The sequence below is a fragment of the Sciurus vulgaris genome (genome assembly GCF_902686455.1).
Source record: "Sciurus vulgaris genome assembly, chromosome: 12".
NCBI classification, from domain to species: Eukaryota; Metazoa; Chordata; class Mammalia; order Rodentia; family Sciuridae; genus Sciurus; species Sciurus vulgaris.
In genome coordinates this window covers 2,177,541-2,204,254 of record NC_136473.1, presented here as the reverse complement: position 1 = coordinate 2,204,254, position 26,714 = coordinate 2,177,541, and the positions used below count along the sequence as shown (strand labels likewise).

General features: G+C 55.7%; 1 protein-coding gene across 1 annotated transcript in view; it reads right to left on the bottom strand.

Moving 5' to 3' along the window:
* KCNK1 (potassium two pore domain channel subfamily K member 1) overlaps positions 1 to 26,503 on the bottom strand; it is a 34,040-nt gene extending 7,537 nt beyond the window's left edge. Inside the window, exon 1 of the mRNA XM_079106743.1 lies at positions 24,872 to 26,503. Within this exon, the coding sequence (XP_078962869.1) occupies positions 24,872 to 25,226 (355 nt within the window). The 5' untranslated portion in view covers positions 25,227 to 26,503. The remainder of the gene's footprint in view (positions 1 to 24,871) is intronic.
* Positions 26,504 to 26,714: the final 211 nt, after the last annotated feature.

Below are 26,714 nucleotides of genomic sequence, written 5' to 3'. Positions count from 1 at the left end.
CCCTGGGGATGTTAGAGGTCTCCATGAGGGAGGCCAGGCTGTCCTCCACATCAAAGCCCCCAGGATTCTGTTCTACAGCCAGCGGTAACCCTGGGGCTGTGGGCCTGAAGTCCAAAGGCCTGAGCGCCTTGAAGGGAGGAGAAGGCTCACCGTCCGGCTTCACAAAGGCGTGGAACTCGCCTAAGCCACACCGGCACCCACCTGTCTCTCCAATTCAGTTTTTGGCGGGTGGGGAGAGGGAACCAGGGATTGAACTGGGGGGCACTCGACCCCTGAGCCACACCCCAGCCCTCTTTTGTATTTTATTTAGAGATGGGGTCTCACTGAGTTGCTTAGCTCCTCACTATTGTTGAGGCTGGCTCTGAACTCATGATCCTCCTGCCTCAGCCTCCCGAGTCGCTGGGATTACAAGTGTACACCACTGTCCTTGGCTTCTGATCCATTTTGAGAGGTGAGGTGGCTAAGCGTGTGAGAAGGGCAACTCCCGATTCTCCAGCAACCCCATCACCAGGCCATATTTGATGGCCAGGAGATACACCGACTTTTCCAGCTCCACCCGGCAGCCCTATCGGCCAACAAAGCTTTGGGCTGCAGGGCTCACTCCTAGTGCGTCCTGAACGGCAATCCTTACTCCAGGATAAACGCTGCCTTTGCTCATGGGTGGCTTGGTGGGCAGGGCTCACAGGAGCCCTGGCACAGCTCTTGGCATCCACACATCTACAGCTGTGTCAGTACCCCCCCTCCCCGCCCTGGTGTGTCAGCACGCGGCCATGCCCACAGCCCCATCGTGTGTCTGTCACACAGAGAGCCACCTTCATCCTGGGACGTGCGTTGGAAGAGAGTCAGAAGGCGACCCGAGCCCGAGTGCGGCAGAAGACGGCACGCCAGGGAGGAGTCGTGTCTCCCTCTAGTGTGCCCTTTTCAGTCTTGGAAAAATGTCTCCCCCTCCCTCCTTCTGGACCTTTAGCATTTTAGTGTTCGGACAAGAGTGAAGCAAGGTTGAAGGAGTCCAGAGACAGAGATCTGGCTCCTGAGCCCACCGTCTAGAGGAGGCTCCTGATTCACCGAGCAAAGCTGCATTTCCTGTCTGCTAACACCCCAGGTGTGCTGCCTCCCCACCAGGTGTGCTGCCCCCACCAGGTGTGCTGCCTCCCCCACCCCCAGGTGTGCTGCCTCCTCCCCAGGTGTGCTCCCTCCCCACCAGGTGTGCTGCCTCCCCCCAGGTGTGCTGCCTCCCCCCAGGTGTGCTGCCTCCCCTCCAGGTGTGCTCCCTCCCCACCAGGTGTGCTGCCTCCCCCCCAGGTGTGCTGCCTCCCCCCAGGTGTGCTGCCTCCCCTCCAGGTGTGCTGCCTCCCCCCAGGTGTGCTGCCTCCCCTCCAGGTGTGCTGCCTCCCCCCAGGTGTGCTGCCTCCCCCCAGGTGTGCTCCCTCCTCCCAGGTGTGCTGCCTCCCCCCAGATGTGCTGCCCCCCCCAAGTGTGCTCCCTCCCCCCCAAGTGTGCGACTCCCCCCAGGCGTGCTGCTCCCCCAGCCCCCCACCGCCCAGGTGTGCTTTCAGGTTTGACAAGATCATCCTGCAGCCATCAGGAGGCCGCCCTGACAATTTAGGATTGAAACCTCTTTTCCCCTGGGAACAGTCGGGCACCATGCACAACTTCAGAGTTAATGACAAATGATAACAGGAAGACGCTACGTACTAGTTGCTAAATTTTCACCATGCCCCTGCCTCCTGCCAAACCTGCAAATAGCCGATACAGTTCTTGCGATGACCGCAACACTCAGCTTTAGACCAGAAGGCTAATGTCCTCAACTTTCACGGTGGGTGAGGTGTGATGCTGGCAATGACCCTTCCATTTTATTTTATGCCACCATGTACAAGATGACCTTCACTATGCAAAACTGCCCCTTGTGAAGCTTTTCTTTTTTTTCCCTTTGCCCAGTGATATAATTTCTAAGAAAAACCTACTTTCAAGGGCTGAGTTGTTAAGAGTCAATTATTTCAGGAAAAGGAGACAAAGAGAAAAAATAAATGTCCCCAGGCCTACTAATCAATAATCCTTCTTTAATTTTTCAGAAACTGGAACACCTGGTGGTCTTCAAATAACAACGTGTGGTCCAAGGACTTGCTAATACTGTTCTCTAATCAAAAGAAGAATGATGCTTAATTTGCATGAAAATGCTGTGTGTATCTAAAGGATTTCAAGGCTGCCCAGGAGAGTAAGGTCCTTACTAATCACTGGAACCAGGAACCTTCTGATGCAAGAGCCGGGAAACATCCCCTGGGTGACAGAGGGCTGCAGAGTGGCTGGGTGCCCAGCTTGGCCAGCACACACCCTTCCTGCCACTCTCCTCCCCCTGAAAACACCCGCTACGCACCTGAACTCCTGGAAAATGGTCATTAGGACAAACTCTGGCCATCCTGCCCATCGGCCGACTTCTGAAGGAACCTGACTCCCTCCCACAGGGGCTGTGGGGTGGGCCAGAGCCCAGTGTTGGTCCCTGTCCCAGGAATCAAACGGAAGCTGCACACCTCCATTCATAGGTACTCAGACCCCTGGGAGGAAACCCTGGCCCGCTGCCTCTGCACCCGCACCTGGACTGGACACCTTGGGGCAGAGGCTCATGGAACAAAGGACACTTTTGTAGCATTAAAGCCTGGACAGGAAACGGGCTGATGACCAAGGACAAGCTGGAGCACACTCACATTTAGAGCGCTTTTCCAGCTCCCAGTGGTTCGCCCGGGCGGGCGGGCAGCATGCTCGGTGAGTGGCTACTCCTCCAGAGGGGTGAGAGGGGGCGTTTATCAAGGGTCTGCAGAAGCAAGCCGAGGGGACAGTTCCCACCGGTCAGAACAGCAGGGCGCTCGTTGGTGGAAGCTGGTGGTTCCTGAAGCTGGCGAATCCCTTCCGTTGGACTTTGGTTTATTCTCGTGGGCATTTACAGTGCAGTCGCCCAGCCCAGGGGCCTCCCCATTCAGATTTTTTAAAATTATTTTTCAGTTTTACAGACTGCATTTTGATCCATTGTACACAAATGGGGCGCATCCTTTCTATGGCTGTGCTGATGTGGATTCATACAGTACACAGGGTCAGATGTCTGTCTCGTTCCACCGTCTTTCCACCCCTGCCCCTCCCATTTCCCTCTTGGAAATCTAAAGTTCCTCCACTCTTCTCTCCCCCACCCCCACCTCCATTACATGTCACCATCCACTTACCAGGTTTTTAACCCTGAGACCCACATTTCCTGAACTTGAATCCTGGCTCTGCCTCTTCCTAGCCGTGTGGCCCTGAGGAGCATCCTGCCCTGGTCTCCTCGTCTGTCAAAGGGGAACACCACAGCAGGCACAGCAACACGGCGTGTCCCAGACCGTCCCACTTGAGGTCAGCTCTGCAGTCGCCCCTTGTGACCTTACTCTGCCCCCACCCCCCCACCACCTTGGGATGACTGACACACTGACTGCTGGAACCAAATATGGCAGGAACAGAAACCCAAGAACCACTGACCCTGGCGGCCCTCGGTCACCCTCGCAGAGCCTGCAGCAGATGAGGGTCTGCAGGCGACATGGATGTGTGGCCACGGACCTGCCAGTCCTAATGTCTAATTAAAAATAAAATCACGTTGAACTTGTAGGGAGAGTAGGCTGACTGAAGAGATTGCAGGGCTGGGCCTGGGAGATGGGGGCCGATTGTCGCAGGTACATTCTGGAACAAGAGACGGAAAACAGGCCCGGGGACCCCACTTGCGCACAGCCTTCCGCCCGTGATCCCTGCATCTTCTTTCTTCCTGTGGAAGCCCCTGGGAACCTGGGGGTATTTGTTGGGAGGGTGGGAGCCCCTCTTCTCTGCTTACCGGCAATACACCTGGATTCCTTCCCACCTGCTCTTGTCTCCCACACACCGGAGTTTGAGCCATCAACAGATGGACGTGGGGCCAGAAGTACCACTTCCTGCCTCGTGCAGGGGTCCTGAGGACTAAAGGGAGGGGTCCAGGTGCTGCAGTGAGCACAGCGGAGCGTGCGGAAGGTAGAGGCTTCTGCCGAGGCTGCAGATGCGTGTCCCAAGGGTCACCGAGGTGTGAAGCTCTACAGCAGCCACAGCTCTGGGCCCTAGTCAGAAGCCCTCGGCTGCCCTGCGCTCTCCTCTGTACACAGCTTGGTTGTCCCTAAGCCTCTGGAGACACCTTCCACAACAATGGCTAGAGGCTATTAAGACAGCGTCGATAAAAACGGATAAAGAAAAATTCTGGGAAGTCCTAAATTTCACCAGAAAGGCTGGAAGGTGGAAGAGGCACAGGAAGTTAGTTAGCAGCAGGTGGAAGCAACAAAGAGTATTTATGTTGAAACCTCGACTGAACCGATCATTGTCGCCGCCAGTGCCACTACACCCTGACTTAATGTGTTACCACTATTGACCCCAACCATCCAGGAGCGATGGACGCTCCTCCTCAGGAGCTGCCCTCCTGTCGGGCCTTCCCGGCCTCACGCTACCCACCCAGATTGCCTACAGCCAACGTGGCCTTACTCACGCTTCATACGAACGCTCCGGAGCTGCGCCGAGAGACACTGCCCAGCTGCTGCTTAGCCCTGCTGCTGGGAGCTGTGGCAACTGTCCCCGACTCAGTCCTTTCTTTCTGGCTAGCATCTGTAATGGCTCAGTAAAGCCTTCTAGGTCAGAGGTCCCTCAGTCTCAAGAGCTTTGGTTTAACGCAATTAAAGGCCTAATGATGTTAGTGGATTCAAATCTGCCTGCTCACCACTCAAAAGTCAGCACTCGGGAGATGAGAGTCGGTAAGAAGAAAATCAGATTTATTCAACAGCCAGTCCTGAGAAGATGAAGGGACCTCATCCTCAAAGCTCTGCCACAGGGAGCAGAGGGTACACAGGGCTTTTAAGAATAGGGAACAGGGGCGCAGGGGACAATGAGCAGGAAGGTCCTGAGCCAAACTGACCCTTCATCAAAAAGGACCCGCGTTCCTCCGTCAGAATATCCAAGGGGGCAGGGGAGTGGGAAAGCTGGTGGAATGAGCTGGACATCATGACCCTAGGTACCTGTATGACCACACAAATGGTGCGACTCCACATCATGGACAACCAGAGAAACCGACAGTTCTGCTCCATTCGGGTACGATGAATTGAAATGCATTCTGCTGTCATGCACAGCTAATTAGAACAAATAAAAATTAAAACTAAAAAAAAGAATATCCTTGAGATAACAGTTTCTTTCATCTCTGGCCAGTCTCTATGATTCTTCAGACAAACATATTTCCCTGTGAGCTAAGCATCATTTCATGTTAAAGAACAGGATTAGCAAATCTTTGGCCCACACTTTGATGCTATCTGAGGACTACCAGATGTCACGGGATCTGTAAACCCAGAGATAAGTTACTGATTAGTCAGTTTTATGACTTGTGTCTTTTTAGTTCCTTTTCCCAGGAATAGCTAACCTTTCAGTTAATCATTAAGATACAAAAGTGTCTTTGTGGAGAACAGGAGATAGCAAAAGACAACAGGTTGAACCTGTTAGGTGGCCTCTGTCAGACATGTCACCTACAGCTCAGCTAGTGGGAGACCAATCTTGCTCAGTGGCCCGACCTCCAAAGTCAGTAATTTTTAAAGTCACCGACAGGCAAGTGAAGCTGGAGGGCTTATTTAGGGTTTCCCTTGGTTACAATACTTAGCAATATGCTGATATATAGGAACTCTGTGCCGTAGTGCAAGAGGACATTAATGATCCCCCCAAAAAATCCAAATGCTCCCTCTCTAGGTCTCACCCCCCTCATTATAAACTGACCCAATATGGCGGCCATCTACCACAATCACCTATCCAGAGTGGACAACAGCAGATTCCCATGACTAAAGGGGGTGAAGAACTACAGGTCTCTTCTAAAATCTCTCTACTTGGCTTACGTTACAAGGAGAAAGGGCACAAATGTCCACCCACCTGTTGTAAATGCAGGTGCTTCACATTCTTGGGCACTTCAACAAGTACCTACTGGAAGTGGACTGTTGTGAGTGAGACACACATTCAGGTAGAGCAAACACGTTTGTGTCTTCCCACAATGTTGGAATTTGCTGAATAACAATAAATTCATAGGCTACTACACTTTGAGTGGAGGTGGTTTGTTGAATACTTGTGGATCACCTGCTTGTCAAAAGCTGAGCAAACACAAGTTCAAACCCAATCTTAATTACTAACATCTGTAACGCTCAAGTCACACATCACACTTTACACGCACACAAATTATCTACACACATTAAATAACATACATATCGATACATACGTCTCTCTATATCTCTATCTCTGTCTGGGTTGAGGAAGCGTTCAGGGAGCCCTGGGGCTCAGGAAGGCTGAACTGAGAGCAAAGGCAGAGAGCAGTTATGAGAGCAGAGTCAGCGTTGGTGGTCAGACAAGGTCACCATCCAGCCAAAGAACGTGGGCGGGCTGCAGAGCCATCAAAGTGCAGGAGCCTACTTTGGGCCAGAGTCTGGACCAAGGCTGTTTCGGAGACTCGACTTGGAGCGAGTCATGCAGGGTCCTCATGGCAGGACACACTCAACTCTGCTGAACCCCAAGGACAGAGATTCGGGTGTTCCTCACCGTGGCAATCTTCCTGGGCGAGGGTGGTGGCCAGTGAGCAGGTGGTGGGGTCAGAGTGCCCGCATGTCCAATCTCAGGGTGCTCCTCCTGCAAGGGGTCTCCATTCAGTGGCCTGGTGTGCCAATAAGCTCACAGTTCTGGTTTTGCCGTATGTGTTTGATACGCCCAGGCATCCACGTGCTTCTGATTGATTCGATAAGCTCACAGATGGTCCCTTTTATAAGCAAGATGGATTTCCTTGTCAGTTTGTGCCTTAAGGCTGGGCAGATGGTGGTTGTTTAGTTGACAGACAAGGCGTGGAGTCAGCCCAGCCCAGCCCTTAACTCGGAGTGGAGGAGCTAGTGACACCCCACCGCTTTACGAGGCAGGGTCGCAAGGGCGGGTGCACCGCAGAGGGACTCAGCAGCTCAGCGGGCGCAGCCTACTCTCCTCACTAATTCCAGTACATCTGGAAATGAAAAGTTCCGAAGTTAAGCCTGGAGCGCCCAGTGGGGCTAAAAATGTCAACCTCTGAGATGCAGGTGCAGGAACGCAGCTTTTCATTCCAACAGCCTCTGGTAGGAAATTCGAGACTCTCTTTGCTGCTGAGGGCCCCGCCTTCGTGCAGAGGGTACTGCGAGCGTGCTTTCCCACTTCCAAACTGATGCCAGAGCCCAGGTGCTGAGAAACATCTGGATAAAACCAAGCGTGACTCCTCAGTTCTAAGTCCTCACGTTGGTTGTGATTTCATAACGTCCTAGAGGAGGAGTCAAGACCTCAGAATGTCCTCAGCACCACGAGGCCCCGATGGACACCACACACTGCAGAGGATGAGCAGGCGACAAGGGTGGGGTCTTTGCCTCAGAATCTCTCCATCCACAGGCCTGGGAGGACCACTGCCCTCTCCCTGGGAGCGCGGCTTTGCCCTGGGCTTCAGCTCGTGTTTGCAGAGGCTGACTGCGGGCCAGGACTGGGGTGGAGCAGATGTGACCCCTCCAGTGAGAGCAGCCTCCTCCAAGACAGAGCACGGGCAGCTACACCGGCCTCCATGGGCAGCAAAGTCCTCATGAAGATCTAAAGGAGCAGGCACAGGTGGCACGCTCACGCTGCTGGCACGCGGGGCGCGGGCCCCACTCTGGAAGAGTAATTGGTTCACCGGAGGCAGCGTGACTCAGCTCCCACTCTCTGACATGCTGGACTGTAGGAGGCCAGCGGGAGCAGGGTCTGGGGAGCCTGTCCCCTCGCTGCGTTTCCTCCACGGTCCTGTTCTGGCTGGGGCTCTGCTCTGTCCACCCCAGGCGGCCACCCCCAGAAGCACATTAGGGATCCCCACTGGTGCCTGCCACCTGTCCTGCCTCACTGCCTGCCCGAGTCTGGGTCAGAGAGAACCTGGACGTGGGCTCAGGGCACCCCAGCCCTCCACAGCTGCCTGAGTCGCACGCTGCCCACTCCTCCTTCTGACCTGGTCTTTACCACAGCGGGTCTACAGCTGAGCGGCCCCGTGAAGCTGAGGGGCTGGCATGAGGACCAGGAAGGGGCAGAGGCAGGAAGTGACCTCGACGCCTGCAGCTGCTGACCGCTGGCCCTGGGAGAGGAGAAAACCACAGCTCTCCTGTGGCCGCAGCCACTGTAAGTTGGGATTTTGCTTGTTCAACTGAAAGGCATCTAAATTATCAGGCACCTGCATCCTAGTGCACGTGCTTCCCTGGAATAAAAGCTGCCTGGTGACTGGCACTGCACCCCATTCCCCTCTGGGTCTCAGGAGGTGGGCAGGGAGCCCAGAGGTGGGGGACGAGGTCACCCGGGAGGGCAGCACTGAGCAGCGGGTGCCCTGGCTGAGGTCTCTGGAGACGGCGCCTGCAGGTGTGAAGACACCTGGAGGCACTGCCCCCACCCTGGCTTGGTGTTCCAGCCGCATGGCCCTCTCCCGCCTTCTCACCCAGGGTCACCGACATTTGGACGTTAAGCACCGGGCCGTCAGCCTAATAGAACCGTTTAAATGACATGCCTTGCTTCTGCAATGATGGAGCTGGTTCACCCTTAATCCAGAAGTCTCCAAGGCCCATGCGTTCTGACCTTCTGTGTCCAGATGCTGAACCCCCCTTGTGTGCGTTTGGAGGAAACTGCTACAGTCTGGACTTGAAGGGCCCCAGGGCCCCAGCAAGGCCCTCTTGGGAGGTGGAGTCGTGAAGAGGTGGGCGGTCCCAGGCCCTGGGGGCGTGCCCTGGAGGGGGTAGTGGACCCAGCTCCTCCTCTCCTTTCCCGTGGTTCCTGGCACAAGGAGAGCAGTTCTGGTCCATCAGCTCCCTGCAGACACATGCTGCCTCACAAGCCCAAAGCAAGGGCCCGGTGGCCACCCATTGAGCTGCCACGCACTGCCCTGCCAGGTGCAGTGGCACACACCTGTAGTCCCAACAGCTGTGGAGGCTGAGACAGGAGGATCGCCAAGTTCAAGGCCAACCTCAGCAACTTAGCGAGGCCCTGAGCAACTTGAGATAAAAACAGGCTGGGGATGCAGCTCAGTGGTTAAGTGCCACTGGTACCTCCCAAAATAAATCAGTAAATATACCCCTCCTCCTCCTAAATTGGTCACTGCAGGTTTCTTGCTATACTGACAACACGCTGACTAACAGAAGCCAAATATTTCTCCTCGAAACATAATGGTATCTTGCACTGAAGTTGATCACATGCCAGGGGCTCTCTGCCCTCTGATCCCAGAACAGAGTCACAGGATGAAAGGCCTTGCTCCCTTCCCGCTGCCCTTCCTGTCAGAGGGCTAGGTGCAAGTGCTGCTCCTCAGTCCCCTCGTCAGCTGGAGAAGGGGCCGGAAGAGCTGCCAGCCAACTTCCTCCCTGGGAAGGCACTGTCCCTCATTTTCCTGCCTCTGTAGCTGGGACGGCTTCTCCTTTGTCCTGCCACTTCCCTAAAAGGCGCTGTTCTCTGTTGAAGTACTGTCTGAGGCAGGCACCGCTGGGCTGACAGTGCTCCTCTGTGGCGCGTGCTGTACGTTCGTGAACTTGCTGATTTTCTGTTGTTGATCTTTCTATTGTTACAGGAAATTCTCTCAACTACAAGCCAATGACTGTTGAGGAAAACTGGTTTTCTCGCCTTCATTTTGGCGACTCAGATGGGACTTTCTGAGATGTTCTGCTTGCTCTAGGACCTACAGAGGGGTCCTGGGAAAACTAGCAGAAGCCACCTCCATGCCACACCCTCCTGCCTCCGGGCCTTTGCCCGGCAACCTCCCTACCCACGCACCTGGCAGGCATTTTCCCCAATGTCAAGTCTTGGTTCAGATGCCCTCAGCTCAGAGAGGCCCACGGTCACCTGGTAACATCCCCTGGGCCCTCAGCGGAGGCCTTGCCTCCCTTCATGGCTTCGCTTTCCTGTATGCGACCGCTTTCTGTGACGTATTCCACGTTCTCTTGTGTTGGCCAGGATCATTCTTCCTTCTAGAAGGAATGCTCCACAGTGAGCGCTTCAGTACACGCTGTTTTCCAGTGCTTCGGGGCAGCTGCCCAAGGTGCACCATGTGAGGATGATGGCAGAGTGGACGAGGAGACCCATGAGCTTGCCCTTGCATGGCAGGTGGAGTGTCGCGACCTCTAATAGCAGTCACGGTCCCGCTGGCCTGAGCCCTCAGCTCCATCCAACCTCTCGAGCAGGAGCAGCGGGAACCTGCCCTGTCCTGGGACCAGACTCCGGCTCCTTAGGGCCAGGTGGTGCCTGCTGGTCCTGTCACAGGGGGCTCGAGGTACCTGTGTGGCTTCCGTTTCACAATTAAACGCCACTGTTAACTGAGCTGTGCTGGGGAGACACACCCTGGCGAGTCTCCCCACCAAGCGGGTACATCACACACAGGACATCACAGGGAAATGATCTTGTGTTTTCCACTCACAAGCTGATCACTGCCATTAACAAAGCATCGAAGCAGCTCCTGAAAAGGAAGGAAATGTGGGTACTCACTGCTTGAGCTGAGTACTCCATTTTAAAAAGTCGGCCTGAACAACGGGCAGCCTGCACCCGAGAACGGCTTCTGTTTCAACGTGCTTTCTTGTTTTGGAGCTGGGCCAAGGCTGGACGCCTCGTGTTCAGTCAGGGTGATAACACTTCAGTGGAGCTTTGGAGAGAAGCGACCGCGTGTGTGGCAAAGTGTCCTGGCTCGCAGAGAGGCCACACCAGCCCCGTGCCTCTGCGGGCAGCAGGCAGACAGGCTGCACCTGCCTCCTCCCAAGAGTCCGCCCCGCTTCCCTCACCTCACCGACTCCCAGGGAGCACAGGGCCCGGTCCTTCGTGACCGCTGCTTCCCTGGCGAGCACTTAACTCAGCCGGAGTGGCCGACTGCTCCTGCGGGCACCACCGCCCACAAGCCTGCCTCTCCTTCGCGCGGCTATTGTTCTCTCTGCTGTCCGTCACTGTGACACACAGGTGACAACTCACCAAGAACAAAGGTTCACTGTGGCTCACAGTTTTGGAGTTTCCAGTCCATGGGGAGTTGGCCCTATTGTTTGGGGCCAGTGCCAGCTCCTCGTGACAGAGACATGGCAAAGCAAGCTTCCTAGCTCGTGCCCCGGCAGCAATGGAGAAGAGAGAGACGGGGTCCCAGGATCCCTTTGGGACATGGCCTCCATGACCTGCCTGCAGACCTCCGTGAGGCCCCACCTCCGAAGGCCCCAGAGCCTCCCAGCTGCACCAAGCTGGACCCCAGGCCTTCCAGCCAGGGCCCTGGGCCCTCCAGACCCGAACCACAGCCGCCATCAGACCCGTGGACTCCACGCGCCCAGCGCTGGCGCACAGGGGTTGCCCCGATCCTGCCACCCCAGTGCCTCCCAACAAGGCAGACGCGGACTCTCCAGCTTCCATCCCACATCCGCAACACAGGGCGACAAGGGTCTGCCCGCACTGGTCGCAGCAGCAATCAGAGGGAACGTGAGCAAGGGCCATGGAAGCTCTGAAGGCCATGTGGGGACGCGGGCATCTCACTGGGCGTGTCCACTCCTGTTCCTGGCCACTGCCAGGTGATAATAGATGAATAACCGGAAAGACTGCTTCCCTGAGGCCCTGGAACAGTGGGAACCGTCCCTCCTCACACCAAGGGCGGAAGCGGTTCTTGCCTGGCACCCACCGGGACCAGCCACAGGGCTTCCTCCTTCAGCCGCCGCTCAGCATGGCCTCCATTAAGGCCCAGCCCAGACAACAGCAGGGCTGGCCCCGGCACCAACACGAAACGTGGCGTCTGAGACACTAGCGGCCCCCAAACTCGGCCCTCCTCGGACGGCCTCCCAGCTCTGAACACTCACAGGTGTGGCTGAAACGTCAGACAAGTCACAGCGACAGCGTCTTTCTCTGCAGGACATGCTATCTGACACGGGGCTGCAGATTCCATCTCTCAGAGTCGGCCACTCGCAGAGTAATAAGGCCGAATATTCTTGGAATTGACAATAGTTTCTGAATCCCTCAGGAAAACGGGCATTTTTACTGGGCTACTAACGTTCCCCACAATGCCACGTCCAGCGGGGCTTCTGCTGAGGTACTGACCACGTGGAAATGCCCCGGGAAGAACTCCCCGCACCCTCGGAGGCAAGCTCTCCTGCGGTCACTGATGTGAATACATACGTTTTTACAGACTTTGTCGCAGTGACCGCCAGCTGCTAAAAGCCTAGTGGACGAGAGCCAGGGTTGGTGGGCCACCAAACAAGGACCCCCAAGGACTCTGGCCCATTCATCGACACTGTCATCCCACCTGGCCAAACCCACTAACAACCTATTCTCATCACTGTCATCAGGCAATGTCGTGACTTACGAGCTTCAGATTAGAGCTCATATTTTTAAAGAAAAAAAAAAGAAAACAGGACAAGTGTACCTGTGTGTAAGTGAACTCACACAGAACACATCATGATGTGTCCTGATGGCCGTGGGCAGCAGCCCTCAGGGCAGAGCAAGAGTCCCTGGAGCCAGTGGACACAGCATGCATTCACCATGCTAGGAAGCTCCAGGGCAGCTGCCTCCTGCCACTGAGAGAGACAAAGCCCCACACGGGGTTTCTCCAGCCAGCAAGCAGCACAGGAGGGGCAGAGCCGGGCAGGTGCACCTGGCCACGGCATCTTATGTGGACACAAGGTTCCCACCACAGCCAGGCCGAGCTAGGAGACCTCCATCAGGGTTTGCCAGCGGGAAGATGGCCCCGTCTTGCAGTTTCTGAATGACACGGGTCCCCTGCCTCTGCCTTTGAGGGGAAATGGGGAATCACCTGCAAGGGAAAGGCAGACGCTGGAGTCATGTGGGGGACGCACAGGACAAGCCTGAGGAGGGGGATGGCGGGCATGTTTCTTTGGGAGCACAGGTCGAGCCCAGCCCAGCCCCAAGTCCAGATGAGGAAGGAAGTGGAGGCTGCACAAGCTCAAAACCAGGCGAATCATCTCACTGGGCGTCCTGGTACTAGCGACCTTCGCAGAGACACAGGAGGCTGCCTCACCGCCCTGAGGCAGAGGGCACAGTGGCTCCAGACCTCCCTCTCCAAGCACAGAGACCCACTGAGCTCCCCCCGCAGCAGGGGTCCCGTCCCTCCCTCCATGGCCAGGCAGACCTCAGCCATTCGGGGGTGGCGCCTCCCATGGGCGACCCGCACGCCTCAGTGCCCTGCACATGGTGGCAAAGGGCACACTGAGGATCAGCTGAGCAAGTGCCACACAGGCACAGAGCAGGCTGTGGAGAGAAGCCTGGTGCTGTGACTGCTCAGAGGGCACGTATGTGAAGAGACCACACTGCAAAGTCAGACTCGCAGCCTCGAGTGCATCCACCTTGACACCACCGGAGGGTCCCGAGCTCCCGGGCAGGTCCTGAGGACGGCCAGGTCTCCTCGACGTCATTCTGCTCTGCAAACACATCCACGCACGCGCACCTCTCAACCTGCCCGGGCTGCGCAGCGCCCTGGTCACGGGCAGCCAGCACACATGCAGGTTCAATATGGGACTTGGTTACTGAGTTCATGCCTCTCAAATAAAGTAGCAAGAAGGAAAAGCAGACTTCACAAGAGTGACCGTGGGGCAGTGTTTTACAAAGTCTCACAGCCAGTGAGGAAAAGACAGAGACAGATTGTAAGCGGAAAGGCGCCTTTGCCTCGTCTTTCGGCAGCTCGGCCATCCCCACTCTGGTTGAGGAAGACTCCTGGGATCCAGTGTCCCCGGCCAAAGTGAAGCTGGGCATCCTGGCGCTCAGTCCCACACACTAAGAAGCCACCTGGAGCACCTACAAGGCGCCACGCTGCTTTTACAGACGACAGGAAGGCAAACCTCCGTGAAGTCACACCCAGGCAACTGAATCAGCGCCCCAGGTGTAGCTGAGGTCTTGCTGGGACAAAATAAATTACTTATAGCCAATTAAGAGTGTAATCACGTCGGGGCGACTGCATGGAATCCAACGAACTCTGCGACAACGTCACCCACAGCTAACCGCCAACGCTCGCAGGCGCCTCCCCAGAAGACGCAGAGTCTGGGGTCTAGCTGAGGCTTGGGCGTGGGCAGGCAGGGGATGCAGAGTGGGGCTGCTCCCCACGGTCCGTGAGAGAAGCCGCGCTGCTGCGTACACCTGGGGTCTGGCTGTGAAACCCCTGTCCACTGTGCCCTGGGCCCAGGCTGGAGGTCCCCTTGAGGTCCACCTGGGACTCCAGCAGCCAGTCTGCCATGGCTCCTCCATTCCCACGGCCCTGTCCCCACCTCCACAGGGTCTCCCGTCAGGGCCAAGCCCCCGTGAGTCAGAATGGCTGCAGGAGCCTAGGGGTGGGGGCCCCGTGTCACAGAGCAGCCAGGAAGTCCGTGTGGCCCCGTCCCCTGGGAGTCCAGCACCAACTCTGCTGCACACGTTGCCCCCACCAACGGTATGGTGGCCACTGCCTGCCCTCCACTCTTGGCTCTCCACACGGACACCCTCACTCTCTCTTCAGCCGGGCTTAGGTCCACCCTGGGTGTCTGGGCTAAGCAGAGGCCCCTGTCCTCACCAACCCTCTGCCCACCAGCCCACCCACCCAAACCCAGCCTTGTCGCTGGTTTCCTCGCAATCCACCTCCTCCACGAAGCCCCTGCACGCTGCAGCCCACAGCCCTCTCCCCTCCAAGTCCTGCGGAGGCTGCCGGGTCCCCCACAGCTCCACACAGAGGCTCCACAGCTCTCCGAGAGTGCTATGCCTCACCTGGTCCTCAGCCAGTGGCGGGCTGTCCCAGGTCTGAGGGGTGACCCCTGCACGGCATTTTCTTCTGCGTCCTCACAGGCTGGAGAAAGAGCAGGGCCAAACTCAGGAAGCTTCTCAAGACCCAGGATCTCAGCCCTTAAGTCGAAAGAAGACCTGACCTGGCCGGCCTGGTCCAGAGGCTGCCAGTGGGCTTTGTTGAGGGTGACATGCCCAAGAGAGCCGGCCGGCCCAGCCAGCACTCCACAGGGCGTCCAGCAGTTGGCCCGGGCAGGGAGGCCGGCACAGCTGAGCACACATGTTCCCCTTAACAGCAGCCTGACTCACTTTTACAGCCCCAGGCTGGACTTCTAGACACCTGGGCCCCATGAGAGTCGGGCACACAAACCCACCATGAAACCTAGTATAGAAAACACCCGGGGCATCCTCACCCAAGCGGGTGTTCAACCAGAGGGGCCCTTGGCATCAGCACCCCTTCCATGAGCTACCATTTTTAAAATTTTTTTGCAGTTTTAATGGGTCTCTTTCCCCCCAGCACTGCCTGCTCTGCAGAGGGAGGAGCCAGTAGCTTGCCCACCATAGCCCCTCCCCTGCTGCTGGGGACTGTGCCCACCCATGCCCAGGGAGGGGCACCCTTGGGAGCCGCCTGCGGGCAGGAGACAGGAGGATTTCTGGGACGACACAAGCAGAGCTCTGGGCAGCAGGTGGGAGGTGAGGGGGACCCTCGCCCGCTCAGAATCCCACGGGAGCTGGTCTGACTCCGACCCCAAAAGGAAGCAGCCAGGTGCAGTCTCGCCAGCTGCTTTAATTAACTTAATCCACCTAAGACCGGGCGCTAAATAATTAAGTGTCTTGGTGACCGGTGTTCAAGCACCGGAAGAATCGCACTGGCCAGAATGTTCCGACCTTTTGATTCTAGCTTGAAGCACTTCCCTTTCCCCTGCCTGGCTCTTCCCAGGCTGAGGCGACATCCAGAACACAGCATTTGAGAAAAAAAAAAAGAGGGTGCTCAGATGGTTAGGGATGGGAAGGAGCCTCATCTGCAAAGGGGTGAGTCAAGAAGCACATGGAGACGAGAAGAGGTCACACGGTGGCCTCCCCCTGGGGCACAATCTGAAACCAAAATGAGCCAACACCCTCCCACTCTGCAGCTCTTAGGAAGAGAAGACTCCCATTCCCCTATTTACTTCCTAAAACCAGAAACCACACAGGTTCATTCCATGGTGACTTCACTTAATATTAGCTACTCCTAAAAATCGTGCTGAAGATATTCTTTGAACACATATAACACATATTTTATACCAAATCACTGAACACTAAACATTCTGGTAAACGTATAAATGTGTGCAGATACTTCGACATTGTAACATAACCCAGGGCCCAGCTCAGTGCCCGGGCACGCAGGAGGGAAGAGGACCTCCCGCAGCCCCGAGGGCCTCACCCGCTGTCAATGCTGTGCCGGCCCTCGCACACCACGTGCAGGTGAACGCTTCCAGTCATTCCAGCAATCCGCACCTGCTTCCTCAGCGAGACGACACAGTTGCAAATGAACAACTCCAGAGCCTTCCTCAGGCCACAGACCGTCTCAGACAGGGGAGAGATGTCCTTGAGCTGCCCTGCCCAGCGCGCAAGGGGGTGAGTCCTAGTCATCCAGGGGGAGCACTCCTGGGGGACAGACATGAAAACCAGTCACTTGGGTCTGGGGTGGCAAGTGCTGTGATAGAAGATGGGGCTACTTCCACGCAGGGTGGCACTCAAAGAGTCAGGGGACCAGCAGGCAGAGGTTAAGTGCTTGGGAGAAAGGGCACAAAGACTCAGGAAGGAGCCTGGGCAGGCCCTGAGCAGGGTCCTGCACCCCTGCCAGCAGGCCCTCGGGCAGCAATTCCTGGAGATGGCCTCTCCTGCCTCCCTGCTCCACCAGCAAGTGGACTACAGACCCAACAACGAAATGGGTCAGAATAAACCTCAAGAAGCCTCAGTGGAGTGAACAGAAAGGGGACAGAGCCCGGAGTTGAGTGAACTAACTGCTCAGCTGGGTCGGGAGGGAGGAGCCTGACACTCCAAAGAGGTCTTCTACCTTTCTTTCTATCCATCTTCAACAGCCACCGCTGTCGAATGTCTGCAGTCACTTTGGTCACGTGTCCATCCCGGATGACCCTGCCCCTCTCCCCTCTGCAGCCCTTCAGCTGTCTCCAATACTGCCTGCAAGGAGACCCTCCCTCCCCATGACTAAGCAGACGTCAGGGGTGGGCAGCCGCGTTGCACATGCATGAGTCCACTGCGCAAGCCCAGCTTTCTGTCTACATAAGCAGCCTCCCCTGCCCCATCGGAGTAGCGTGTGTGCTGTTTCCTGCTGCTCTGCTACCTAGGTCCTCTGCTAGGCGGCTGTATTTTGCCTATTCTTGATTTCTACCTTGATTTCTCAGAGCAGGCTGAGCTGGAACTCTGAGGCTGCTGATCACTATCCAGGGCTGGTAACAGGGTGGTCAGCAGCTGGGGAACAGTGGGGAGGGGCAGAGAACTGCCAAGAGGCATGGGGAGCTGCTGGAGCCATTTGCTCTGGCTTCTGTAAGCACCCCACAGCCTCTGGCTGCCGGGGGAGCCATGAGGAGGGCTGCTAATGCTAGCTGAGAGCTGCTGGTGCCGGAGCTGCTAACACGAAGAGCTGCACTCATGCGATTTGGGATTTCTGTTTGAGATGAGAAGATCCTCCAGCCAGTTGGTCCTGTTTGGGTCAAGACTGAGGCCCTGGAGCTTTAGCAAGGAAGAAGCATCTCTAGTGATCTCCAAGGTGCACACCTAGGCCTCAGGCCCGCACGCATCTTGGCTTTCTTTCTGAATCCAGCCATGATTCCATCGACTCTGTGGTACCTGGGTCTCTGAATTCACAGTGAGCTTTCCACCTAAAGCCCCCACAGTACTGAGACAAGACAGCAGGACCCATGCTCTGCTTCCATCTTTAACAGCTGTGGCTGACCCAGATGCCTTGGAGTCAGCCATGACCGTGTCCGATGCCCGGCGATGGCCCAGGAAACTTCACTTTCGCTGGCTGCAGCACCTTTGAGAGACCTGTGGCGATGCCTGAGGACTCCTCCCTGCAGCCCCTCTGGATGCCTCCCCTCCTCCTTGGCTGTTCCCAATCTGGTCCACAGGAGCAGTATACAGCCATGAATGGCAGAGAGGCTATAGAGGCTGTAAAAGGAGCCTGCTCCTCAGTCTCGGGTCAGTCTGGGACTTCCGTTTCCCTGTGCTGCAGAAGAGCCACAGCAAAGCCTGGCTCCGATGAGTTTCACAGCCTGCTTGTGATCTTTATCCTGGGAAGAGCAGGCTGAACTGGTGGCCCTGAGCTGGTGGCACCAAGAGCCACTACTCCTGACAATGCCCAGCAGCCTGAGAGTAGCAGAGAGCTGGACAGAAGCCACTCCGGGGAGGAGGGCCTTCAGCTGCCAGGAAATGGCTTGGAGAGCTGTTGACACTAGCTGCTGGGAACTGCTGACACTCGGGCCATAGGAGCACACGAAGAGCTGAGAGTCACTGGCACGTGGGCTCAGAGCTCGGAGGGCTCAGGGAGTGCCAGTTTGTGGTTTCTATCAGAACGGAACAAGAGGACCTCGGCCAATGGTGACAGTGCTATACTCACACCCACGGAGGCTTCGGAAGGCGGCCTTGCCTTTCACAAGTCAGCTCCAGTCAGAGCGGCCAGGGCAGAAAGGTAGACGCTGATCCGCCAAATAACAAAAAATGCTAGTGTCTAACCGAAGCCGATTCATCTTCGTCAACACAGCAACCAAGTGTGCTCTGCGAATGGGAGAAAGGGAACGCGAGGGCCCCTAGAAAGCAGCAGCAAGCCTGCAGAGCCACGCCGGCCTTCAGGAGCAGCAAGCTGAAAGAGCAATGTGGTCCCGAACCCCACTTCTGCCTCGCTTCTGCCCTCAGGTCGGGGCCAGAGCCCTGCACCTCCTGCTGCGGAGAGAACACAACTCTGAGGACTGAAGAAACAGGACCTACAGAGAAAGACCACAGGAAGCCAGATCCAGCTGAGTCCAGGGAGAGCAGGGTCACGGGCAACCCCTCAAGAGCACCATCTCTGACAGGGTCTTTATCTCCTGTCTGGAATAGGTGACGTGAACATGGCGAGGTCTCCACGGACAGCTGTAACTGGCACCCGTGGGTGACTCTCAGGATGAAATTCAGCTGGGTGCCCCTCCCACCGTGCCAAAGACAGCATTTGCAGCCAGGCATCTGTCCCTGAGACCACCCTCGCAGTGGGCGGGCTCACCTGGGCTCACCCTTCTCATAGGTCACAGTGACCGAGTGTGGGCGATTTCATGTGCTCTGGTCTCACACGTGTCCACTACTCTGTAGATGTTTTGCCCACCCACCGTTCAGGACAGTGCGTCCCGAGGGCCCCGCTAGGTTCACTGCACATTGGAAGAGCCTGTTCTTAACAAGACTTACAGTTAGGTCATAAAAAGCAAAGGCACAGCTTCTTTCAAGGTATAACCATTGACAACAGTTACAGTGTGTTCCAGGTGCTATAAAACAGGTGCAGAGAACAGCAAGTTTGTAGTTTATGGGGAGGGGGAGAGAAGCTCTTCAAAATATTCAAGAGCTGACGTCATGAAGACAAGCTGGGTTTGACAATGAAACGCTGAATCCGCTCGCCAGACCGTCACCTGGGTGGCAAGCTGAACACGCTTCCACACTGAAATGCTTCCAGAGTGTGCTATCCAACTCGGCCTGGAGCAGGAGCAAGCTGAAGTCCTTTCTTAATGGATCAGTGACATCAAAAAACATAGGCTCTACCATGGTGACATCCTATTCAGGTACAATGTATGAAACTGCAGCAACAGTAAAAAGACTTAAAAATTCCTGTTTCTTGTGCTCCTATATTTATTTTTTCATGCCAATAAAAATAACGGGGCCCCCTTGCTTCATTCTCTAGAGCTGTCATAACAGAACGCCAGAGCGCAATGGCTTCAGCAATAGGAATTTGTTTTCTCACAGTTCTGGAGGCTGAGAGTCAGAGACAGAAGTTCAGTCTCTTGGGAGACCGCTTTCAGATCCGCAGATGGCTGCCTTTGAGCCAGGTCCTCCTTCTCAACCTCCTCTGTAAAGTCCCTGTCTTCAAATGCAGTCATGGTCTGCTGCACAGGGTCGGGAACCTGTGAACTTGATGGAGACACAGCCAATGCACTACTTGGGCTCTCAGGTCAGGAGCACCAGGGGTCACTTCCAGAGCAGGTCACCTCTAGTTGTGACCCCATGCGGACCTCAGTTTCTGTCCTGGAGAGAGGACGAGAGTGGAGGCCACACCTCACGGGTTCCTTGAACACCTGGAAGATGCTGCACACACAGGCTGCCTGGCACCGACCAGGGAGGGGCAAAGGATGTGTCTTACATCATTTTGTTCTGTGGATGCCAAGCTGCCCATCCCCACCACCTGTCACCCACACCCTGGGCTGCGCTTTCCCTGCTGAGTCAGCCAGGGGCTTGAAACCCACGCAGGGCAATGTGTGGAAGTAAACGTGAAGGCGCAGCCAGGCACAGGCTCTCCCGGGAGGAGAGACCAGAAACCTCGGTGCACGCCACTTCCCATCCCTCCTGGCTCAGTACTCTGCTCGGTCATCTTCACTGTCCTACTACTCCATGTTTAGAATAAGATGATCCCTACACCAAGTACAGCTCTAAATAGAAAAAGCAGTGTCACAGATCTGCCCCCAAGTCAGTGGCACCCTGTAATAGCCACCCCAGTTCTGCAAGCGGTTGTTGAAGGGGACCCACAGTTCAGATGCCGCTTCCCACTTGAGCTGAGCAGGAAGTGCCAAGGAAGTGTCGCGTGGCAGAACACCTCGAGGCTCCTCAGCGCGTCTTTCCCCAGTGTAGCACGCTGGGTCTGCACACGCGGGATGTGTCCTGGGTCTGGAGGCCGCGTGGTCTCCATCACAACTCCCCACCTCTGCCACAGCCACCAGAAGGGAGCCACAAATTACAAAGGAACGGGTGTGGTGTGGGCCAATAAACTTCTTACGGGCCATGAAATTTGATTGTCTTAAAACCTTAATGTGTCAGGAAATACTGTTGTCCCTCTAGCATTTCCCCAACCATCTGAAAACATGAAGCCATTCTTAGCTCAGGCCACACAAGCACAGGCGGGGGGACAGGTCGGGCCCAGGAGCCGACCGTGGGTGGCTCAGCCCTGCTCTGCTCTGGTAGCTCCAGAAACAGGTGTGGGTGTGAACGCACAGCTCCCTGACGCGCAGGAGCCAGGCACGGGTCCACCTGTGCTTTCATAGCTCCCCCTCTGGCTACATCAGAGAGCACTGCAAACAAACTCCAAAAGCTCCTTTACTGGGCACATTTTTGAGAGTTTCAAAACATCTCTTCACGAACAGGGACCAGACAGCATCTGCGGAAAGGCACCGTGGCTGCAGATACAGAAGCAGACAGAGCGTCCTGCGGATCCCACGTCAGCAAACAGTAGCCGCCCTCAGAGCGCGTAGGAATGAAACGCTACCTTACCAAGCGTTCCTGTCAAGGGCATGGCCGTTTGGCAGGGTGGGAGTGGATAAGGAGCACACCGTGGCAAAGCAACATCACCCGTGGTTCTTAAGAATGAACGAGGGCCAGGCGCGGTGGCTCACACCTGTAATCCCAGCACAGGAGGCTGAGGCAGGAGGATCGCCAGTTCAAAGCCAGGCTCAGCAACTTAGAGAGGCCCTAAACAACTCAGTGAGACCCTGTCTCTAAATAAAATTAAAAAAAGGGCTGGGGATGTGGCTCGGTGGTTAAGCAATCCTCGGTGCAATCTTGGTACCAAAGTAAAAAAAAAAAAAAAAAGAATAAGAATGAACCATGTAGACAATAGAAGGAATCAGACCTCTCTTTCCTGTGCTCACATGATACGTGACCAGTGAAACTGCACATCAGGTACAACCACAAGAACGGGAAGTGAGACTCCACGTATGTGGGCTATGGCAAGACACACTCTACTATCATGTATATCGGAAAACAACAAACACAAAGAAATTTTTAAAAAGAATGAACAATGTGGCTCAAAGTCTTAGGTGGCTACTAAAGATAACTTCAAAAAAATTACATCTTACTCCCCAAATACCACCAAGACATGTCCTCGATCCTCAGGGTAAATCACAGTGTGAGTCAGGTGGGGATACTTCCTTCTCCTCTGGCTTTTAAGCCCCCTCTTCCTTCCAGAAAGTTCTGTTTCTCCCACTCTCAGCCATTTCTCATGGAGATGTCCCTGTGTCTTTTTTTGGATTAAGGGCGATGGGGATCAATACTACCACTTCAAAACGTGGCACCATCGCATCTGAGGAAGCAGCAGAGCAGGAAGGCCACCCTCACCTCCTCCTCCTCGCCTTCTGCCCTGCAGCAGGCCATGCTGGACATGTCTGACCTTCTGCTGAAGATGACACTCATCCAGGGGCGCCCACCCCAGGCCCAGAAGAAAAGAACGTCCTATCCATCACCATCACCGAAGGCTCCGTCCACGTAACACTTACACAGATGTGCACGCTGTTCTCCTGTCAGCCTGTCTTTCATTACTGGTGCCTCAGTCACGAACCTGGCAGAGGAGAACAGTCTTCTCTCCCCTCAAAGGGGAAGTAAAGAGGTATTAAGTTGATTGTTAGAAATACTCTGAGTCCTTGGCAGAGAACGAAGAAAACACTGTGGACGGGGCCAACCTAAGGCTTCTTCCAAATAGACCATGAAGACCTCACCCAGTTCCTTCCAGAAATGGACACTCGGAATTTTGGGGACGAGAAGACTGGGACACAAAGGCACTGATGAACCTGTGTTATAACGAAGGCGACTGAGAACAGCATCTTTGTGATGCCGGTCATCACTATTCCAGACAATTCAGGGAGGGGCTGTGCCATGCAGCAGCTGGCTGACTCAGTGACGGCCACCAACAGGGCTGTAGGGGTTAAAGGGAAGGAGACAGGATCAGCTCCAGCTCCCCTGAGCTGCCTGGCACTCTGCCAGAGAAGAGCTCCATTGTAATGAGGTGGTTTTACCAGCTTTAACCTAAAAGTGACCCGACCCTCTGCCACCAAACCAGTTTTGAGACTACAAGGAATGTCACTGTGTCCAACAGGGCTCGGTGCAAAACCAACAGAGGAGGGCCTCTGACGCGGAACGCTGCACTTGTGACCAGAGTCCACTGACCTGCTAATTTTACAAACCGAGAGGCACCGTTTTCACTCGGTGTGTCCCTAAGTGCCCCTTGCACTGGTTTCCTAAATGGACCCTTGTTGTGCATGAATCCAGACTCTCTGAAGAACTACAATGCCATCTGAATACCAATAATAAGACAACTGTCCCTACTGCCTGTTCTACACAAACTGAAATGTTTTCCTAAAGTGTGAGGATGGTTCACATCTTAAATAGAAGGATTTCCCAGAAGAAGCAAGAGGTACACTAACTGTGGACATCTCGTTAAGGACATGTGATACTGAGATTATACATGAGCTCCACCACTCATGTACAACCCTCCCCGCCAGGAAAAGCAAGCAGGTTCTTTTCCACCGTACATCCTCACTCTGTCCTGTCTACAAGGTACACAGTGAGCGCTATCACCATCCTCAGAACACTTAGCCAGCATCATGACCCAGTGGTGAACTTCCTGTAGCCCCATGGAAATACTGACTTCTGTAGATAATGAAGGGTTCTTGCTCTAGCCAAGCATAATCCAAACAGAAAGCAAGGTGAATTCTGCCTGAGCAGAGGGACAGAGCTAGGTAAGTACAACAGAGGTAGCATTTGCTGAAATAAAAATCAAAGAGTAAGAAGGGCAGACCCATCTTCAGGAAGGGAGATGTAGGTTTGCCTTGTTTAGGGCTATGTTTAGCACTGTTTTTAAAAATACCACGATGCAAGCTAGACTCCTACTTCTGTTTATTTTAAGATAAGCTTAGGGCAGCTCAGTGATTCACCCCAAACTTCTGAATAATTGTGCTATGTGATCTTCATGGACCATGTTATTTTCACTCATTATTGAGTAACTGCCAAAGCCATCAACTGGGCATAGCCCTCAGGGTTTATGACCCACAGAGCCTGGGAGGTGGAGCCAGGGAGGAGGGAGTCACGCGAGGGTGATCCACCTGTAAAGGTCGCTGGCAGGGATTACAAAGTGTTCCCTGCCGGGAACCACAGGCCCCATTCTGGTTACACTGAGAACTGGCAAGTGTGTGACCTTGTGCTCACCAAAATGGGTTCTTCAAAGGAGGAGGGACAGCTGGAGCCCTTGGAGATTCATGCCGCAGGCAGACACCCATCTGTCTCCACCTGGGCATGTGCCCCTCCCTCACTGGCCAAGGCTGGGGAAAGAGCCTTCCAGGATCTAATCCAGCTTAGCGATGGCGCCTGGGGCATGTGTCCCTCCCCCCTGTACCTGAGGACGCTGCTCCACTCCTGAGCCTCCTGCAGGAGGTGGTGCTTTGAAGTTGACCGGGAGCCGCACAGACCTAAAGTTGAAATAACTGCTGAATCAGGGTGCCCCATTTTGTCGGCTCCTGGGCAATCAGACACTCGCTTTCCTCTCCCCCACCCTCCTCCTACTCTGAAAGAAGCCGATCTGTTAGAGGTCACCTGCAAAGAGCAGAGTGATGTCATTCACCCACCCCCAAACTGCCTCCCGGGTACTGAAAGCCGAAATATGGATGCATGGTGACCAAAAGAGAAGGCGCAATCCGGAAGGTGGCCCGCAGAGCTATCGGTACTAGATTGTGCGGCCTCGGCCCTCTGGGAGCCAGTCAGGAGGAAGGTGACCGCACTCCGCACAAGGGGCAGTTGCTATATACCACCGCCTTGCTGGGCGGCCAGGATGCTACCAGTTCACCTGACGATCTAGCTTAGGGTATCCCGAAAGAGGAACGCAGCGACGCAGCCCCGGCGGCCACTCAGGCCGAAGGTTAGGGACCACTCCCCAGGAGTTACGGGAGGTCACACCAAGTCGCGCCCCGAGGCCACGTCGCCGCGGAGCCTGCCCACACGGGTGGCCGCTGAAGGGGCCAGGGCGGGCCAGACGCTGGGGGCGGGGGCGGAGAGGCCCGGAAGCCGCGGCGGTGGCGCGGTGGCCGCGGCCTGCTACCTGTGGTGGAGAGCACCGTGCTGGCGAAGAAGAGCGCGGAGGTGAAGTCCCAGTTCCAGTTGCCCGAGGCGTTGCTGAGCACCGACACGCCGTAGTTGCTGGCCTCCAGCACGCGGCCCAGGAACTGCTCCAGCTGCGGCTCCGACAGGCACTCGTGCTCCTCCAGGAAGCGGCGCTTCAGCTTGCGCAGCTCCTGGCGCAGCAGGTCCTCGTAGGGCAGCTCCACCGAGGAGAAGACCACGGCGCCGAAGACCAGGTACAGCAGGTAGCCGAGCACCAGGAAGCCGAAGCACCAGGCCGAGCGGTGCCGCTCCACCAGGCGCACGCACGAGCTGCCGGCCAGGGACTGCAGCATCTTCCCCGCCGCCCCGGACAGCGCCGCAGACCGGCCGGAGCGGCCGCCGCCCCCTCGGCTCGGCTGGGCCCCGCTCCGGCCCGCGCGCTCCTCCCGCCGCCGCCCGCCCGCGATTGGCTCGCTCGGGCGCCGCTTTTCTTCCCTCTTTCCTGCTTCCTTGCAATATAAAAGGCCCAGATGATGTGGCAGTGACGTGAGCGCCGGCTCAGGTAACCGGGAGTCGGCGGAGACCGCGCGCAAACTTGGCGGAGCGCGGGGCTGGGCGCCGCCCCGGGACACCCCGCCCGCGGCGCGCCCCCAGCCCGCGGGGGTGGCCGACCCCCGCCGGGCCTCCAGCGCCCCTCCGCCGCGTCCCCTGCCGGGAGCTCCGCCGAGCGGCCCCGCGGCTCGGGTGTGCGCGCGCGGTGGGGCACTTCTGAGCAAGGCGCTGCCGCCCCGCGACTCCTGCCCACACGTATTTCCGCCTAGTCAACGCCACGGTCAAAAAATAGCGAGCGCCCTGTTCTGTCCTTCTCTTCTTATTGGCCAATTGGGTCGTCTGGAGCCAGTGATGATGGCGAAGGCCCAGAACCTCCTTGGGAAAGGCACCTTCAAGTCTCCTCTGACCCGCTCACCCCTCCCAGAGGCCCCAGGGAAAGAAGGGGTTTAGAGAGGCCCTTTCTGAGCTCTGGCTCTTTAGAACAGGAGCTCAGGTTGGATGCTGAAGAGAGGACCGAGATGCCGCCTACCAGAAGCAGCAGCTCCCCAGGTACCTCTTGTCAGGGATGGAGATGTTGGAGAGGGTGCCCTACTGCTTTATTCTGAGGGCAAAAAAGGGCGGCCCTTTCTGGGAAGGTAACTTGCCCTATGCCTCAAGAGTCCTGAAAGAAGTGTGTGTGCTAAGAAGAGCACAGAGAGGCCAGCCTGAAGCATCTCTATCACACACATAGGTACGTCTGCACGTGCCTGCCATGTCCACACGGATGAAATAGCGGTGAGTCAGGAGCATGCCAAAGGTTCCAAAGCAGAGGCATGGCTGAGTAAGTTTCAGTATCTCAACAGCAGGGCTGCCTTCAAAGATGTGCTCAGACTGTTGAAGCATAAACAAAACCCTCCAGAATCTCAGAGATGTAAAATGCTTGCTTTCTGCATTATAAAATAGAATTGTTTCTGCATAGTAGATTGACTGCTTGGAAATAGAGCAGCTCCTAGTCCTTGCCCAGAGGTGATAGTGGAGGATATAGGTGACTTCCATTTCTTGTGTTTTTAACTAGTTTAAAAATCTTCTGTATTTGCTGTGTTTTTGTAATCAGAAAAAGCATTAAAAGTAGAAGTGACTTGTACAATTATTTAGAACAATAAAAAAACACATTTTGTAAATGTCTATCATACTCATCAGTGGTTCTTAACTTTCAGTAAATAATCTCACTCCCTGCCTTACTCAGGATTGAGGTCATCTCTTGCTTTACTCCTCTGTGCTTCAAAAGCCCAGCAATAATCCCTTTCTTT